General features: G+C 33.0%; 1 protein-coding gene across 2 annotated transcripts in view; it reads right to left on the bottom strand.

The window, feature by feature from the left end:
- Window positions 1-19,180, bottom strand: part of MDGA2 (MAM domain containing glycosylphosphatidylinositol anchor 2) — a gene marked incomplete at both ends in the record, with an annotated part of 775,899 nt that overhangs the window by 328,241 nt on the left and 428,478 nt on the right. For both annotated transcript variants that reach the window (XM_081292268.1, XM_081292269.1), the window contains one exon: window positions 12,213-12,387. In XM_081292268.1, the coding sequence (XP_081148394.1) occupies window positions 12,213-12,387 (175 nt within the window). The remainder of the gene's footprint in view (window positions 1-12,212; window positions 12,388-19,180) is intronic.

Raw genomic sequence — 19,180 nt, 5'->3', positions numbered from 1 at the left:
CAGGTCATAAATGTAGTAAAAAGTGGAGATGGATTCTTGAAATTAGATTAATTTATTCACATACTTTTGCTTCACAGTCCCTACACTTGGAAGCTCTCTACTAAATTCCCGATTTGTTTAAAAAGAGCCTCTTCCTGGCATTGACCTATATAATGCTTTTAATGCTATCCATGAAGATTATTCTTTCTGCAACTCCCCCAGTCTCATATGTCCCTAGCATGCTACCTGCCAGTAGCAGCTCAGAGCCCTGTCAGCCATTGAACTAGACCTATACATGCCCTAATTTCATCCTTAAACAACCCTATAAGGCATTATTATCATTATTATAATCTCCATTTAACAAATCAGTAAAATTAGGTGCACAGGTTAAGAAAATGAAAATATACTGATTGCATGACTATACAAATTATGTACCTGGCAATGTGTAGATCCAGGACGGGAACCCAGAAGCTTAGAACAATGCCTATGGTCACAATTATGAAACTCAATGCCCAAGATACCTGGATGGATGGTGTATAATTTATGCTGAACATGGATGGTATATAATTTATGCTGAACACATACATACTGAATAAATCCTTTAGATAATAGAATTATCCTAACAAGAAGTTGAAAATAATGTTAAAGGAATTTTTCAAATACTAGAAAATAATTATTTTCTTTTGATTTGTGGTGGTTTTAATATCTAGAAAGAATACTCAACTATAATGTTCAATTTGAAGCAAAAGTATATGCCTTTATTTTCTCAACAAATTCCTATTTTTATGTATTTATTTATTTATTTATTTATTTTAAGAGTGAGAGAGAGAGAGAGAGAGAGAGAGAGAGAGAGAGAGAGAGAGAATATTGATATTTATTTTTTAGTTCTCGGCGGACACAACATCTTTGTTGGTATGTGGTGCTGAGGATCGAACCCGGGCCGCACGCATGCCAGGCAAGCACGCTACCGCTTGAGCCACATCCCCAGCCCATATTTATTTATGTTTAGTGTGTTAGCAAATACACGCTATCAAGGATAGTGCTTAGGCCCTGCATAGTTACAGAGATGACAGAGTTTATTAATCTAGTGTCTGGCACTGGTTCCCCCGAGGAGATTACTCTTTTAAAATACACTTTAAAGTATTCAGGCTGAAGGTGATCTAGGAATCCTAGAGGGAGGTCCCAGCTAAGGCTCTCCTTGAAGAGTGATAATGCTGTTTTTCCTGAGTTGAATTTGATAGAAATCAGAAAAAAGATCTACTGCACTATTAAGGAAAGGAAGGAGAGAGAAGAATGCAGGGAATAAAGGCACCAAGAATATATGCAACATTTGAAGATATGGAAAGAACACAGGTAGCAAAGATTCCTTCAGGTCCAGGCAAAGGTGTGTGCTTTGCTGGGGTGCAAATCAACCTCCACCATACCTGGAAGCTTTCAAAAAGACCCTTGTGTGCTCATGGAGTCTTGGTAGTTGTAGAGTTTTAATAAAATATCAAATGGCACCGTGAATCATGATTGGGTCAAACAGAATTGCCTGATTCAGGGACAGAGTCCCCAATGGCAGAAGGTTTTATAAAGCAGGGTAGTTTTTTTAGACTTGAATGGAGTATGAAAATGAAATGCCTAGTCTTGACTCAGGAAACCTTGGGCTTGGACCAAGGATCTGTGATTTTTTTAAAGATATACATTTGACCCAGTTATTTTACTCCTTGGATTATACACAAAGGACTAAAATCAGCATACTCTGGTGATTCAGCCACAACAATGTTTATAGCAGCTCAATTTACAATAGGCAAACTATGGAACCAACCCATTTGCCCTTCAGCAGATGAGTTGTTAAAGAAAATGTGGTGTTTGTGTGTGTGTGTGTGTGTGTGTGTGTATGCTATTACTATTATATATACATATATATGCAGATATATATGCTATTACTATTATTAACTATTACTCAGCTATAAAAAAGAATGAAATTATAGTATTTGCTGGTAAATGGATGGAACTAGAGAATATCATACTAAGTGAAATAAGCCAGTCCCCCCCCCCAAAAAAAAATGCAGAATTTTCTCCCTGATATGTGGATGCTGACCCATAACAAGGGATGGGAGGAAGGGGAAGTATAGAAGTTCATTGGATTAGACAAATGGGGATGAAGGGAAGGGAGGGGGGATGGGAATAGGTAACACAGTGGAATGAATTGGACATAACTTTTCTATGCTCATATATGAACCAGTATAACTCCACATCATGTAAAACCACAGAATGGCATCCTAATTGGAATGAATTGCATTCTATGTATGTATAATGTGTCCAAATACACCCTACTGTCACATATATCTAAAAACAAAACAAAACAAAAACAGATACCCAAGAGATTAGGATGTAAAAACAGAGATTAAAAACCACAACATGGCTTCAAAGCTGGGAAAAAAGAAAAAAGGTCCTCCAGCAACAATTCCTGAGGATGTATTCTGACTGCATTATAGCAAATGAATATTTTTGAGGCCTTTAGCAATATATACATCGTTATTTGACTTGGTTATGATTGGAAATGGGGGGAAATCATAGATTTTGGCTTAAAATACATAAGCTAGTTCTAAGAATTCAAAGATCAAAAGGAAAAGCCACAGATCCTATGAAAAATAAAGATAAAAATTCAAATGCACATTCATAAAGAGAAAATAATCAGGTTAAATTTACTTCCAAGAATTTTACAGTAAATGACATTAGCTCCCTAAATATATTTCTTGTCCCCTACTGTAAGTTCATCACTAAGCAGCTCATCTGGACCAAATGACCAAAGTTGATCTCTTTTCTCTGGGAGTTTATAAGACTTATATGAAAACAAAATTTAGAGGCACGAATCACATAATTTTGGTTAATATTTACAATTACTTGTCTACATTTGACTTATATTCAACTATATATAATCCCACAGTTCCTTCTATATGATTTTGAAATCTAAAGACCTCTCAAAAGAAAATTATTCCAAAACCTATTTAGAAGCATACTTGGCTTGAGTGAGGCTTTGTCAATGATAAACACTATCTAAAGTGACTGGAGCCTAATTCATGTTTGATATGACATAGGATATAGACAGAACTACTCAATATCTGTGGCTTTAATCCTAGAGTGACCTAGATCTCACTGGCAATATTACAGGAATATTTTACATTTCACAAAACTTTTCTAAAATCAGAAAAACTAAATCATAAAGTGGTCTCATACAATAAAAAATTATAAGGCAGGTAATCACACCAAATTTTCAAGGTATAAAATTTAGAAAGTAAGTTATAATTCCCAGGGAAGAAAATAAAGAGCTCATAGTGAGCAAGAAATCTTGAAAGCTACAAAATAAGTGAAAACTAGATATAACAGTGGAGAGTAAGATAATAATAAAATATATCTTTTTTTTTTAGATGAAGAATTTTCACTGAAATAAGATGCAAACTTTTTTTCTCTGTTGGTAACAACAAGCGCAAACATATAAGCATAGATGCGTATCAGAATAGCTTTCAACCTTTTTGGGAAACAATACAACTTTCTGTTAATAAGGTTACTCAGGAGTTGATATTTTTACCCAAGTAACAATGTAGAAATGAATTGTACACCATTATAATTATATTTATTTTCTTGAATTCTTTAATAAATTTAATAGGAGGACTTTCTAATTAATGCCATCTTTTATATCACTTTATTAGTATTAATTATATCACCTTTTATTAAAAAATATTTTTAAACAAATTAATCTAATTTGTAACCAAGTTCTTTTTTATGTATATTTTTCAAATCCTCAACTCTTTATAAATTCATTTATGGTCCTTACCATAAAGGAATTTATAATGAGTTGAGAATTTGAAATGTTTCTCTCTCACCAGAGTCCCCAGTAGTGTTCTGCAAATAGTTGTTCCTCAATTAACATTGCACAATAACAGACTCTAATTGAAAGTAGTCTTCCAGGAACTTCAGTCTAAAAGACTGAAGAAATGTCTAGGAATTTCAGAATCAGGTAGCCTGGAGGCAGTAGGAACAGTTAAATAGGTGGTTGCCATTCTGATTGTGTATCTGTGGGATGTGCAACGGGGAAAAATTTCAGTAGGTGCTCTATGGATACATCTGAAGAGGTGCATTTTACCAACAGTGAATGTGGTAAATAGACAATAATCAGCTTCAAAAGGATAGGCCTAACCTGATTTTAAGTTAATTTTTCTATTTGGTCTTCTGAATAAAAGCAGTAAAAAAGTATGTAATGATGTTTTGTGTGTGTGTGTGTGTGTGTGTGTTGGGGGAGATGTGATGTGGTGGATTTATTTATTTATTTTCCTTTTCTTTTTTGGAAATAGGGATCGAACTCACAGCTTCATGCATGCAAAGCAAGTGTTTTACCACTCAGCTATGTCCCAGCCCAAAATCGTGGGGTTTTTTTTCCCTGAGATTTTTTTATTAGAAATGCTAATATTATTTGGAAATTAGATTGGTAGTGTGTCCCACAAGTAAATAACACTGATAAACAAGCATTTTCCATTTGTAGTATATACAAAATGGAAAAATCCTGTACTGAATCTTATTAATAGAGTAATTACCACGAGAGCCACCCCTTTTAATAAGCATTGTAATTACCATATCAAACATTATTAAGACTTTCTAAATCCAGGACTGGTGCTTTGGGAGGATGGGTGGGGGTGAGAAAATTCTGCTTAATGGAATTGACTTAGGGCCTTAGTTTTCTCCCAGGGTTAGCCACACTTCCAGAATTCCCATCAGTCATTCTATTCCTTTCTCTAAAAATTTCGGTCCAGAAGTCATGTTGATGGGTCCAGTGGATGGGGTAGAGGGGAGGATAACTTGTCATCTTTAACTTCACAGTTTATAATTCTTCTAATACAGGAAAATTGTGTTTCTGGAACAAATTGATAATGTGTTATCCTAAGCTTCCACTAATTTCTCTCCTGTAAAGAGATAGTAAATAAATCTATTGCAGACAAGAACAAAAAAAAAAAAAAGAAAAGAAAGAAATGACTGCTTGATCTGAATATAATGAAATGCAGCAATCTACCTAAGTGAAATTAAAGTGGGGATATATTTCAGAAATAAGAATGCTTACAAAATGTTTAATGGATATTGGAAAAGATTTGTCTCATGTGTGAACAGTGTCTGCACACATGAAAACTTATTAAGCTAATGTCTCTGAATCTAATTTCTTTTTGAATTAAAAATAAGTTTTAATCAAATCTTAACCTTTAAAGTAGTCTGACCTCTATTACCCAGTGAGCAACACAGTCAGGGCTGGGAATAAGTGAAAGAATTAGGTGGGCATATTCTTAGAAAATTGTTTAAATGTCTTCAAGAATCTTGTAGAATATATGTAACAAATATATTTGAAGATGAGAATTTTAAAATTCAGAACCTTTATTTTCTATTACTGCCTAGAATATACTCTTTGTTCCTCCAAAGATGGAAGCTGAGGCTTTCAGTGAGTGGCAATTGCTTCACAGAAAGGGTGAATAAAGAAACAGCAGTAACAGGAGAATGCTGGTTCTCATAAGTTGTTCTGCAATCATGAAGTCACAGTTTCTTTATTTCACATCTCCCATAAATGGCAGATCATCAGTCATATGGTGTAACATCCCTGGCTGTAAATGTTCAACCCATCTTTCAAATTAAGATCTTGCTCCTCCCACCCATCTTAATCTCTATTCCTCCAAACACTGTTCTTTCAGTCTCCCTCCTGGGTCTTTAATCAAACTATTCATCCATTAAAGGAGACCTATGGCTTTTGCCTCTACTTATTTAAACACTGCTCTGTCAAGAACTGTAAGGCGTCTGATATTTTCCCTAATTGCTGGTTACTATGTTTTCCTATCACAGATTCATGGGTGCTGATAGAAAACAGAAGACTCCTGGGTCAGAGACAAGAGACTATATCAGTGAAGTGTCAGATGAAAATTTAAACTGCATGTTTTCCATGATTATTCTTCTACTTCAGTCTTCATCAAGGCAATGTGGGTCAACCCAGGTAAATGTCATGCACACAGGTTGTAATACAGCTAAGGAAATCTGAGCTTAGAAAACATCCCATCATACTAAAGTCCTCTTAGAAAAGCTGTCTAATCTTTGCCTCTGAAGGATATAACTGTAATTATTCTTATCAAGAAATAAACTTGGGGCTGGGGTTGTGGCTCAGGGGTAGAGTGCTTACCTAGCATGTGTGAGGCACTGGATTTGATTCTCAGCACAGTATATAATAAGAAAATAAATAAAAGTCCATTGACAACTAAAAATTATTTTTAAAAAAAGAAACAAACAAACAAACCTGCCCTTTGCCCTGAAAGAAAGATTCTATCACTAACATCCTAGGCTGTTTCTTACATAAACATCCTTGAAAAGGAGAGTTCAGGACACAAGCTATTTGAAGACATGTAGAAATGCCAAGGAGCATTTTCTCTTAGATCTCATCCCTCAGACTATAATGTAAATGCTACCTCTTTCATGCTCAGAGGCCACAGTAACCTTTTATTCCTGGCATGCACTTTCTGTGACACTGGCACATTATTCACTGTTGTGTAATTTAATTTATTGTTACCCTTATTACTTAACATTTGTATTCCATTTAAATGAATTACATATTTCACATTGTCTTTTTAAATAGCTGAAACTCATTGAAGGCACTAATTATTTAGCAAATTCCTTTTTAATCTCAGAGAATTCAGTGGAGCTATATTGTGAGTAAGCATGCAAATATTTTTTGAATAAAGATAAAAATCAAAGGTATTTTAAAAAATAATTCATCCTAGAAAACATGAAAACATAATGGGGGTGATTAATCTAAAGGGTTTATCAATACAAATTTAGGAAAAAATATTAGTTTTCAGAATCTGGCAACAACATTCCCTATATTATTGCCTAGTCTTTATTTATGAGGCAAAATCTTTTTGCTCACCTTTTTTTGAGAGTCAGATACTAAGGAATATCAATTCTTATGAAGAATTAAGAAAAATTAGGGTATAAAGCTATAGTTCTCAGTTTTAGAGTTGACAATCTTCTGATAAAGTTTGGAATAAAATTAGGTTTTTCTTCTAGAAGTTACATAATAAGAATTTCTAAGGTAAAATCTTCAAATGTGCTTTATAAACTTAAAAAAAATCAAACTACATGTGTATACATTTTAGACAAATAATATTCTATATTATTATATAGAAAATAATTTCTAGTATTTCCAATACCCAGAGGCAACATTTTCTAACTCATCTCTTAAATAGTCATATTTGGTATTGCCTTCATATTTTCAATATTTAAATGCTATTTACAGATTTTTTTTTCACAGTGTCTTACTGATTTGCTTGGCAATAAACTCTTTCTTATGCTAACCCTTACCCATTCTTCTTTTATTTATATCTTGGTATTTATTAGGTAAAATGCTGATGTTATCATGCTTATGCAGGTATTCTTTATAGTTGAATCTTGGACTATATTATCATTACATTTCATTTTGTATATAACATTTTCAGCCTCCTGTTAACAACTTCCATATTTTGTACACTTACTTTTGTATACACTACCATTCCATATTACTAAAATTTCCATGAAAAGTCTACAATTTCTCTCTAAAGCAACAAGTAGCCCAGTAGTTGCATCTCTCTCCTGGAGACATACTTTTCTTCCAATTTCAAACTCTCTTGGTTGTTTTGTTATATTCTTCCAAAGGCATAGAAAGAGATTTATTTAGGAAAGTAAATAAATTTAAGAGAGAATGGGGAACATATGGAGATATGCCTGTGGGGTAAAGCTAGGGATATGCATTCAAGGGAGAATGAGTGCCATCTCCAGAGGGAGACAGACAAATACCCTTGGGGTGGGGTATTAATATTGATAGAGGGAGGTTTCTAGGGACTGGACTAGAGGTGAAGGCAGAGTACAGCTACACAATTTCTTGACAGTGTTGCCTAGGCTTGAGCATTGCCCTTATGTTTCAAGGGCATGAGTCAAGTGCATGGCCAAAGAAATGTTGGTAAGGAATGAGAATTGTTTCTAGGTGCTTTTGGTATCTCAACAGTTCATGGATACTTCCTTTAAGATTCAGTATTTTTCCTCTGTTCCAAAATCTCAGCCCCTCTATCCAGAGGTTGTTCCCATAATCTTAAAGGCTGATGTTGTGTGAAGACCCATCTTCTATGGTTGCTTCAGGATGGCAGGGGGCAAAGACCTTGACTAGTCAGGGATCAGAAGTCTCATCCTGACTTTCTAAAAGAGATAGACATTGGTCTCAACTGTATGGATTGGTTGGAATTCTTGGGTTGCCATTCTCTTCAACAAGGAAGTGTTGTAATCTGCAAAATATAAACAAAGTCAATATCTCTAAAGTTCTCCATATGGGCCACCAAGAGATGTCACTGGAGAAAATAAGTCTCCAAAGAAGGGTCCAAGGAGTTCCCAGAGAGAAGGGGGAACCTGACTCAGGACCAGTGGCTTTCTTCACATATGTGATGGAAAAGAATTGCATCAGTTGCCAATCAAAGGCACAAAAGATTTATTTTTATTTAGTAAAGTAGATACATATTCAAGGGAGAATGTGGGCCATCTCAAGAGAGAGAGCTACCTTTGGGATAAAACAAGAAATATGCACTGGAGGGGAAATGTAGGTCATTTCCTTAAAGAGAGCCCTGTTTTGGTTGCTTTCAAAGTCAGACATATATCTATTATCACAGTGTCCTGTTTCATTATCATCCTGGAATGATTTTATGCATGATCTCCTATTTTTAAAATTATTCTCTTTTTCTGGTTTACTTACAAATTTTGGTGAAATACATCAAAAAGTAGTTATTCCCAATGTTTTACAATTTCATGGTGACATGGATTAGTGTGAATTTTATTTACTCCATTGCTGTTGTTATATTCCTTTACTGTGGTTTTATTATGATTTCAGGAAGAAGATGTGAAGAATCAAAATAATGAATGGTTAACACTAAATTTTATTTTAGGTAGCTTTTAGCTCTAACATGTAGAAACTTTGGATCAGACCTTGAGATTTAATGAGACATATTCACTTCACTCTTTATAAAAAATTTCCAACAATGCTTTATTGATGGCATTACATTAATACATATGTTTTGTATTAAATAAGCATGAATACATCATGGAGCAGTTTCTAGAGCTAACCTATTGCAAGGAACTCAAGGCTAAATTCTAATAATAATTATTTTCATTTTTGCTAAATCCAAGCCATAGTTTACCTTAGCTTGGTGTTGAAGTTATAATCCTTATTATAGACTTCAAAAACAATTTTATATCCTATGCCCATTCTTGTGTTCCTAGTTTTACAAATGTTGATGAAAGCTTCACATGTGGAATCAGTTTAGAAAAATAAATAGAAATGCAGGGTGCAGGTGTTGATTCTAAATCCATGACTCCAAACTGAAAAAACTGATACCATTTTTTTTAGCATTTCCTAAAATAGTTCAAACAAAATTATGTAAAATAAAGTTGTCCTCTTGTTTAAAGCTTATAAAATGAGTATCTATTCAATTAAGCAGTTCAATAACAAGTCAAAATCAAAACACAGATGAATTTTAAGTATTATTAACCAATTTTACACAGCAAACATGACAAAATAAAAATATAGCATTAATATGCTATCCATGTTCTTATCAATGATGATATGGAATGTTTTAAATTACTAATACTCATGTTCAGAAAATATATTTGGAACATAAAATTTCTGTTGTTTAGTCAAGGTTATACTTATAGCACGTGGATTCTTTAAATAGGTCGAGTTGTCTCTACTGCAAAAGCATTTTTCCATCCAAACATGTTTGAAAATTTACTATATGAAATAATTCAAATCTCAAACCTTCATGGACAAGAACATCTATGTAAAAAGTATGTTTATATGCCCATATTGAAAAGGTCTAACTGGAACTGAAGGTATTCCCTGTGAAATTTATGTTAGAGAGATGTCACATTTATACAGTCAGTCCAAAATTTAACATATTATTCTATAGTACTGAAATTTTATATAGCTTTCTAATAAATCCTAGCCACCAAAAATGTACTGAAAATAGTACTTCAATACGGTATGCATCATAGTGACATTTCACCTAAATAACATACACAAGTTGTTTGTCAAGTCCAGTTTGTGTGGGGAAAACCCCAAGGGAAGTCAAAAGAGAAGAAGGTAGCAGAGCTGATGCCTTCAGGCATGGCTGCATGGAGCATGATACCAGCTTTATGAGATTAACAGGGCTGGGAAGATGGAAAAGTGTTATCTTCCCAGCAATTTGTACAATATAAACTACTCAGGCACAACCCAATCTGAACAGTTAGAGATATGGAGATAGAAAGGGGTAGATGTAATGCAGAATAATGCTGAAAATCATTTTAGTAAAAAGAAAGATTATTTTCTAAATCTCTAAAAAGTGATTCCCCCCTTTGTATTTGATTTTTAACCCAACAATACAATTTTTTATTCATTATGAAACTTATTGTGGTAGCAATACAGTTCACAGTTCATCGGGGATGTGTTTCAGAAGTTTTTAGACTTTAGAAAGATGATATAGTACATATACCACTTATTATATAACACACCCAGCAGGATCTGTGCCTAACTCTCTGATCAAACAGTTTCTTAGCTACACATGTAACTATTATACAAAGTAGGGTAAATAAGGAGTATAATATCTATTTTTCTATTCAAGTCATTTCAGGTCATATTTTGCTACCAACCTAGTTCACATAAGCTTTTGCTGAAAAAGTTACCAAAAGAACCATCTATTCATTTTTAGAGACTTTTTTAGATTTTAAAACTGTGTTTAAGGTATTGAGATGTGTAATTTAAAACTTCATGACCTAAACTATAATAACAAGAAAAGAGAGGTATGTACTCTAGAAAATTATGTTACAGAACTATTTAATCCATTTAAATAAAATTTAGTATAATTTAAATTTATATCTGAATAATATTCCTGAAAATATATGGAGGCTAGGGACTTGGCAATGTTTGAAAGTTTACAACCCATGTACCCAGACAATAGGGAGAAAGTGTGCCTGGGATGACAGTGGCTGAATTATACCAGGTGATATCTCAGGGGCTGAAAGGTAGCAGAGAGAATGAAATATGGACTTCTACCTTTGAGGGAAACAACAACCATCCTAATGTGAAAGATGAATCACAAGTGTTGCTCAGGTACCTACTTCCCAGTCACCTGGATAACTGAGATTCAGATGATAGGTCAGACACACAGACCCTGTAACTCTGTAGCCCCTATCCCACATAGATAGAAAAGCAAGGGGAAAAGAAGAAAAATAGATTTTAAAAAAAGAACTTTTCATGTGTTATTTATGTATGAGGAGAAAAACTTATATTCTTTTTTTTAAGTTGTAGATGGACATAATATCTTATTGCATTTATTTTTATGTGGTACGGAGGATTGAACCCAGTGCCTCACATGTGCTAGGCAAGCACTCTACTACTGAACTACAAACCCAGCCTTCCCTTATATTCTAATATTAGAGACTTAAATGCAATTTCTTATAGAAAGATAACAGACAGAATGATACCTAGATATACCCATGCAAAACACCAAACTGAATGTAGACCATTGTTTGGTGGGGAAGGAAGTAAGGAGACCAAGAAGACTTTAAATACATTTTCCAAGTAGGAAAACACAACTAAGAACAAATAGAAATCAGTCAAACACTTTTCAGGTGGCACAGCATTGTCGTAGGTTGGTACTGATTGCGTTCAACAGGGTTTGATCAAAAAAAGACTCCACACAGATTTTTGGTTCTCACAGACCCATTCAGATAACTTTGCTTACATATATGATGTGCATTAAAGAGATAACAATAGCTGTGTTCACACATAAGCAAAGTGAATAAATACAAGTTAAAGGACATAGAGCACGAACCTTGGTTTCATAAGAATATAGAAATATAAGCATAAATATATATAAAGATTATACATCAAACACTAAGCTACTGATGGAATTATCTGTAATATTTATTATCATCTTATCAATGTATTTCCTAAATGTTCTATAATGAATGTGTACAATTATATCATAGAAATTATGCAAATTTTGAATGAAGATTTCTTTCCTCAGAAATGTATTAAAACAACTTTCAATATCTTATATACTTGCATTCTCAAATAGAGCTCTACTACAGTTTTTGAGAAAGCCATAGAAGTTGGACAAAAGAAATCTGCGTTGGGCTTACAGTTTTCTGGGAAATGTACTTACAGTATACATCCACTCTGATTGACTTTATGGCTGGGGACCCCAAACCATTCTCTGCTTTACAGTAATATCGGCCTCCTTGGTGTCGCTGAATATTTGTAATCCTCAAAGTTTCATTGAAGACACTGGAGTCTTGGAATCTGTCAGAGGCACTTCCTGCTGTTTTGGTCCACCTGATCTGAGCAAGCATCAACAAAGATTGTTACTTTAGGTTGGTTTTCCCACAGAAAATCAGATAGCAATTACTCATTCGAGAAATTTGTTTTCAGAGCTACAACACTGCCTTTCCTATCTAATTAATGAGAAGGCTTTCTTAAATCTATATGCACAATTAAATTATAAAATTTTAAGTGTACCCATACTATTGTACAGTGCTTGTAATTAAGATCAAAAGTCTAATCAATGTGGAGAGAAACTTAAATTATAATATAAAGGGAGTTAAATATCAGTAGCATCTTAGAAATGTGAATATCCTTCTTTTTTTGTTAAACACTTCAAAATTTCTTTCATATTTTCCAAACTTTGTTAGACACTGTTTACTTAATTAGTCTGGGAAGACTCTCATGTTTTTTTGGACATGCTTCATTATTTTATTTCAAATTTCCTGTTTGACTTGGAGAGTTTAGTCATGTTACCATAATGGTTTATTTAGATTATGTATAATTTGATATACCTGGTTATTAAAAGAATTTTTTTAATTAATGGCTATGCTTTAATGGCTAAGCATGCAAATAATTTATCTATTTTGATAACTATAATTCACTTTACATAAAAAAATTCATAAAATATGTAAATTTTTTCAAGGAGCACATTTCTATTGAACTACCCAAATACATTAGATATCTAAGAAAATTCATTACAAATAATACCATTCTTTTAAACACAGCTGTGTGCAAAAGACTTCATTTTTACTAGCAATAATGACTGGCATTCAACTTAAATCTTGTGTATTTTAGTTTATAAAACTGGGTGGGGAGGTGAAACTGCATGCTTATGCTGTATGTAAATTGATACAAAATAGAAAGTAAAAATGATTTACATTTTGTCCCTGCTGAATAACATAACTTTACTTGTTTTTATTTTAAGGTTGAAAAATAGTAGGTAGAATCCTCTGGTCAAACAAATGTGATGAAACACGGAGAATGAAAGTAATATTTGAGTCTTTACTATTGAAATCTTACAGTGCCACCATTGTACTTCTTTTCACAGAATGTGCATTAAAATATGTGATCTAATGACAATGAAAAAGTCTTTTAAAAGTTTCCCATATCATTAAAGTATAATTACGAATGTAACCAGGTTTTCACTTGTGAATGAATTGTAATTTTTAACAAGAGATTGATTAAAAGTGAGAAATATCAGACATTTACTCAACATTTATTTGTGCATGGGATGTACAAAAAATGGCATGATTCCTAACCAGCCAGTTTATAAAGTTATCATTTATAGGCCCCTAAAAAGAAAAGGCATAGCAAAAAGAATGTTTTGATTTTAGCAATATTTCCACTGGGAAATTCCGGGTTCTATTTTGATTTAATTTCAAATTCCACAAGTTAACAAATAAGAAATATGTAAATAAGTGACATTTTTGTTTTTCCTATAAGAGAATTTAATGCTTTTTTAAATGTAACTATTTTCTTGATTCTATTTAACATAATAGTAGAAATTATATTGATAAAATTATACAAGCATGGACTATATCTTATTCTAATTAGGATCCCATTTTTATGGATGCACACGATGTTGGGATTCTTCTAGTATGTACAGTTTATGGGTCCAATTCCTAGGTTTTTGATGCTCTGGGTTGAGTTTTGTGCAGGGTGAAAAATAGGGACTAAATTTCATTTTACTACATATGGATTTCCAGTTTTCCCAGCACCATTTGTTTAAGAGGCTATTTTTCTCCAATGTATGTTTTGGTGATTCTCTCTAGTATGATACAGCTGTAGTTTTTGCAGATTTGTCTTTGTGTATTCTATCCTGTTCTTCTTATCTGTTTTAGTGCCAATACCATGCTGTTTCTGTTACTATAGTAGTAGTATAATTTAAGATCTGGAATTGTGATGTCTCCTGCTTCGCTTTTCTTGCTAAGGATTGTTTTGGCTATTCAGGGTTTCTAATTTTCCAGATGAATTCATGACTTCTATTTCTATTTTTTGAAGAATGTAATTGGAATTTTGATGCGAATTTTATTGACACTGCACAGTGCTTTTGGTAGTGTGGCCATTATAACAAAATTGAGTCTGCCTATCCAAGAACATGGAAGGTTTATAGATTTTCTAAGGTCTTCCTCAATTTCTTTCTGTAGTGTTTAGTAGTTTTCAATGTAGAGGTTGTATTTCTATTTTGGTAGATTGATTCTCAAGTTTGTGTTTTGCATTGTTTTGTTTAGGCTATCATGTATGCAATGGATTTTCCTAATTTCTCTTCTGTTGATTTGTCACTAAAGTATAAAACATAATTGATTTGGGGGTGTTAATTTTGTATTCTGCTACTTTAATGAATTCATTTATGAGTTATAGTTTTCTGGTGGAATTCTTTGGGTCTTCTATATATGAATCATGTCATTAGCAAATAGATAGTTTTAGTTCTTCATTTACTATTTATATCCCTTAACTTTCTTACTTCTGCCTAATTGCTCTGGCTGAAGTTTCAAGGACTCTCTTGAATAGAAGTGGTGAAAGTGGACATACCTGTCTTCTTCCTTTTATTAGAAGGAATGCTTTAATTTTTTCCCCATTTAGAAGGATATTGGCCTTGGGTGTATCATATATAGCTTTTATCATGTTTAGGTATGTTCCTTCTATACCTATTTTTTTCTGGTGTTTTAAGCATGAATGGATGTTGTATTCTGTCATTTTTTTCATCTATTGAGATTATGTTGTTATTATTGTCTTTAAGTCTATTGATGTGCTGAATTACATTTATTGATTTCCTTATGTTGAGCCAACCTTGCATTCCTGGGATGAAACCTATTTGATCATGGTGCACTTTTTCATGTGTTGTTGTATGTGATTTAGCAGTCTTTTACTAAGAATTTTTGCATCTGTGTTCATCAAGGATATTGGTGTGAAGTTTTCTTTCTTTGGTGTGTCTTTTTCTGGTTTTGATATAAGGGTGATACTAACTTCATCGAAAGTGTTTGGAAGAGTTCCCTCATTTCCTATTTCATGAAATAATTTGAGGAGGATTGGTATTAGTTCTTCTTTAAAGGTCTAGTAGAACTCTGCTGAGAATCTGTCTAGTCTTTGGCTTTTCTTTCTTGGTAGGCTTTTGATGGCTACCTCAATTTCTTTACTTAAAATTGCTCTATTTAAATTTTCTGTATTCTCCTGGTTCAATTTGGGTAGGTCCTATATTTCTAGGAATTTCTGAATGTCTTCATGATTTTCTATCTCATTCGGGTATATATTTTTAAAATAGTTTTTAATTATACTCTGTATTTCAATAGTGTTTATGGTGGTGTTTCATTTTTCATTATGAATTTTAACAATTGGAATTTTCTCCCTTTTTTTTGGTTAGCTTAGCTAAGGGATCAATTTTTGTTAATTTTTTTAAAGAACCAAAAGTTTGATTTGTTAATTTTTAGCATTTTTTAAAAACTCAATTTCATTGATTTCAGCTTTGATTTTAATTATTTCCTATCTTCTATTGATTTCAGTTTTGATTCTGTTTTCCCCCTTTGGACTTGAGGTATAACACTAAATTATTTATTTGATATCTTTCTATTCTTTTAATGTATGAGATCAATGCTATGAAACTTTCCTCTTAGAATTATCTTCATAGTTCCCCAAAGATTTTGATATGTTGTATCCATATTCTAATTTGCTTCTAAGTATTTTTTATTTTGCCCATGATTTCTTCTGATATTCATTTATCATTCAATAGTGAATTAGTTTCCACTTGTTAAAGTAGTATCTATTTTTTATCTTACCATAGATTTCTAATTTCATTCCATTTTGATCTGATAGAATACAGGGTATTAGCTCTCTTTCTGTATTTGTTAAGTGTTATTTTATGGCTGGAGATGTGGTCTATTTTAGAAAGTGTTCCATGTACTGCTGAGAAGAAAGTGTATTCAGTCATTGATGGATGAAATATTCTATATCAGTCTGTTAAGTCTAAATTATTTATTGTATTTTTTATTTCTGTAGCTTCTTTATTAAGTTTTTGTTTAGAAGATCTATCTACTGTTAAGTCAGCCATGTTAAAGTCATTCAGTTTTATTGTGTTGTGGTCTATTTGATTCTTTATATTGAGAAAAGTTTAGTTGATATATGTAGATGCTCCATTTTTCGGAGCATAAATATTTACAATTGTTATTTCTTGGTGTTTTATGCTTCCTTAAGCAGTACAAAGTAATCTTTTTTGTCTCTTCTAATTAACTTTGGCTTGAAGTCATCATTATCTGATAATGAGAACAGAAACCCCTTGTTATGAATCCACATGAAGAATATTTTTATATCCTTTCATATTCAGTCTGTGGATATCTTTGCCCATGAGATGAGTCTCTTGGAGACAGAATATTTTGGGGTCTTGTTTTTTAATGGATTAAATTAAATCTGCTAGCCTATGTCTTTTGATTGACAAATTTAGTCCAATTACATCCAGTGTTATTATTAAGAGATATTTATTTCCTATTATTTTATTTCTAGATTTTAAGTTGAATTAGATTTGTTTTGCTTGACTATTCTTCTAATGTAGTTTCTCCCTCTGCTCTCTGCTGGTTTTCATTTTATTCTCCAATCTTCTTCATGAAATATTTTATTGAATATGTTTGGAAGTGAAGCTTTCTAGTTTTTAACTCATTGTAAGTTTTGTTTATCATGCAAGTCTTTGACTTCATCTTCACTTCTGAAGCTTAATTTTACTGGATACAGTATTCTTGGTTGGCATGCATTATCTTTTAGAGCTTAATATATACTGTTCCAAGACCTCCTTCCTAGTTGTAAGGTTCTAGGTTGAAAATCAGCTGAGGGCTGGAATAATTTACCACTAAATGTGACCAGTCATTTTCTTCTAGCAGCATTTAAACTTCTATCATTTTATGTGAGGCATTTTCATAATTATGTGACTTGGGAATGGGTTTGCTATAATTTTGTGTATTTGAAGTATTGTATGCCTCCTATATTTAATTTTTCATTTCATTCTTAAGGTTTGGGAAATTCTGACATTATTTCATTGAAAATATTATAATATTCATTGATAATATTTCATTCTTTAGTTTGTACTTCATAGCTTTCATCTATCCCTATAAATCATATTTGGCCTTTTAATGTTATGCATTATTTCTTTAAAATTCTAATTATAGTTTCTTATTTTCTCCATGATCAACTTTATTTTTAATATCATATACTTTGTCTTCATTGCCTGAAACTCTTTCCAAGTGGTGTATTCTTTGGGTAGTGTTTTCCTTTAAATTTCTAATTTGGTTTATTTATTCCTTCATTTTGAGGATTTCTGATTAATTCTACTTTGGGATCTCTACCCCCTTATTAAAGTGATCTTCCACTTCTTATATTCTCTCTCTGATATCACTCCTTGCATTATCTTTTACCTCATACATAAGTTTAGCATGCACTTTCTAAATTAGTTTTCTGACATGTCCTCTACTGTGGTATCAATGCAGTCTATTGTTGAGGCATTCTGTGTTGCTTGGGGTGGATTGTTTCATTGCTTTTTCATATTGTTTGTGTGTCTATTCACCTATCCAAATGCATCAGAAGCAGCAGAGTTTCTACCCCATTAACTTCTAGTGTCCCTTTTCACAGACTAGGGGGAACCTAATAATAGTAATAACCTATCTAAGAATAAACTAAGTTCTTGGTTCCTATTATGGCATTTACAATGCTAATTGGAACCAAATAGTAGTAACAACCTGTATAACAATAAAGTTCTTGTTCCCATTATGCCATCTACAGAGCTAATTGGCATAATAAACAGAATTGGTAGGACTAGCAATTTCCATCAGTAAGAACAGTAAGGGATCAATATTATGTCAGGCATAAAATCAGATAATAGATGGGATATTTGACTTCCATAGTATTATTGCTACAGCATTAGTGATAGGGGCTGGCATTGCACAGACCAATTAGTGCTAAGAGATGTAAAGAATACAGAGGAAAAAAAAAAGAGATAGGTGGGCAGAAAAGGATTTGCAATTTTGATAGGTGAATGTGGGACATGCAAAAGCTGTATAGGATGTGACAGTTATGGGGGGAGGAGAAAAGATAGAAATAACGAATTAAAAGAAGAGTGAAAGAGATAACAATAGAATTTGGTGTTAGGAAAAAAAGGGGGGGGGGAAGGGTAAAAAGTGGAACAGGACAGTGAAGAAACAAAACAAAGCCAAAATATAATAATCAAAAACACTACCTCTCAAAAGAAAGGAAAAATAACTACCTTGAAAAAATGGAGGAAATGAGAAAACAGAAACAAATATGTATAAATATATATGTGCCCATGAATCTTTCAGCATACACAGAGAAAAATAATCTTGATGAAATTAAGGAGTCATTTTTTCACTGCAATAGATAAAAATAGTTAATGAGAATATTTGTTCACTGTGTCCTACTCTTTCCTTCCATTTCTTCTTGAGATATGTACTGGCTACAAGAGTAGAGGCCATGAGCTGTCAAACTTTTTTTTTCTTTTTTTGGTTGCTCACCAAGATGCCAGCTGGAGTTCAAAAATTTCTCTGCTTCCCTTCTTGGTGGTAAGATGAAGTTAGGATAGGAAATACTGTCAGCTCCACACCAGGGTGAAGCTGCAGCTTGGTTCTGTGAGATGAGTTCCTGTAGGTGGTAGTCTTGGGGGCAGGGCTTAAGTTTAGTGAGGCCCCACGTGATTTATTTGAGTGGCTAGTTATCTGAAGATATTAAATCAATATACCTTAGAGCCCCTCAGGTATCAATCTAAGCTAGGACACTGTACCAGGGATCTCCCCAGAGTCTCTCCAGGGATCCACTCAT

Source organism: Spermophilus citellus (genome assembly GCF_964194105.1).
Source record: "Spermophilus citellus genome assembly, chromosome: 4".
Taxonomy (NCBI): domain Eukaryota; kingdom Metazoa; phylum Chordata; class Mammalia; order Rodentia; family Sciuridae; genus Spermophilus; species Spermophilus citellus.
Note: the sequence above shows the minus strand (reverse complement) of the source record. Positions and strands in the feature narration are given on the sequence as shown.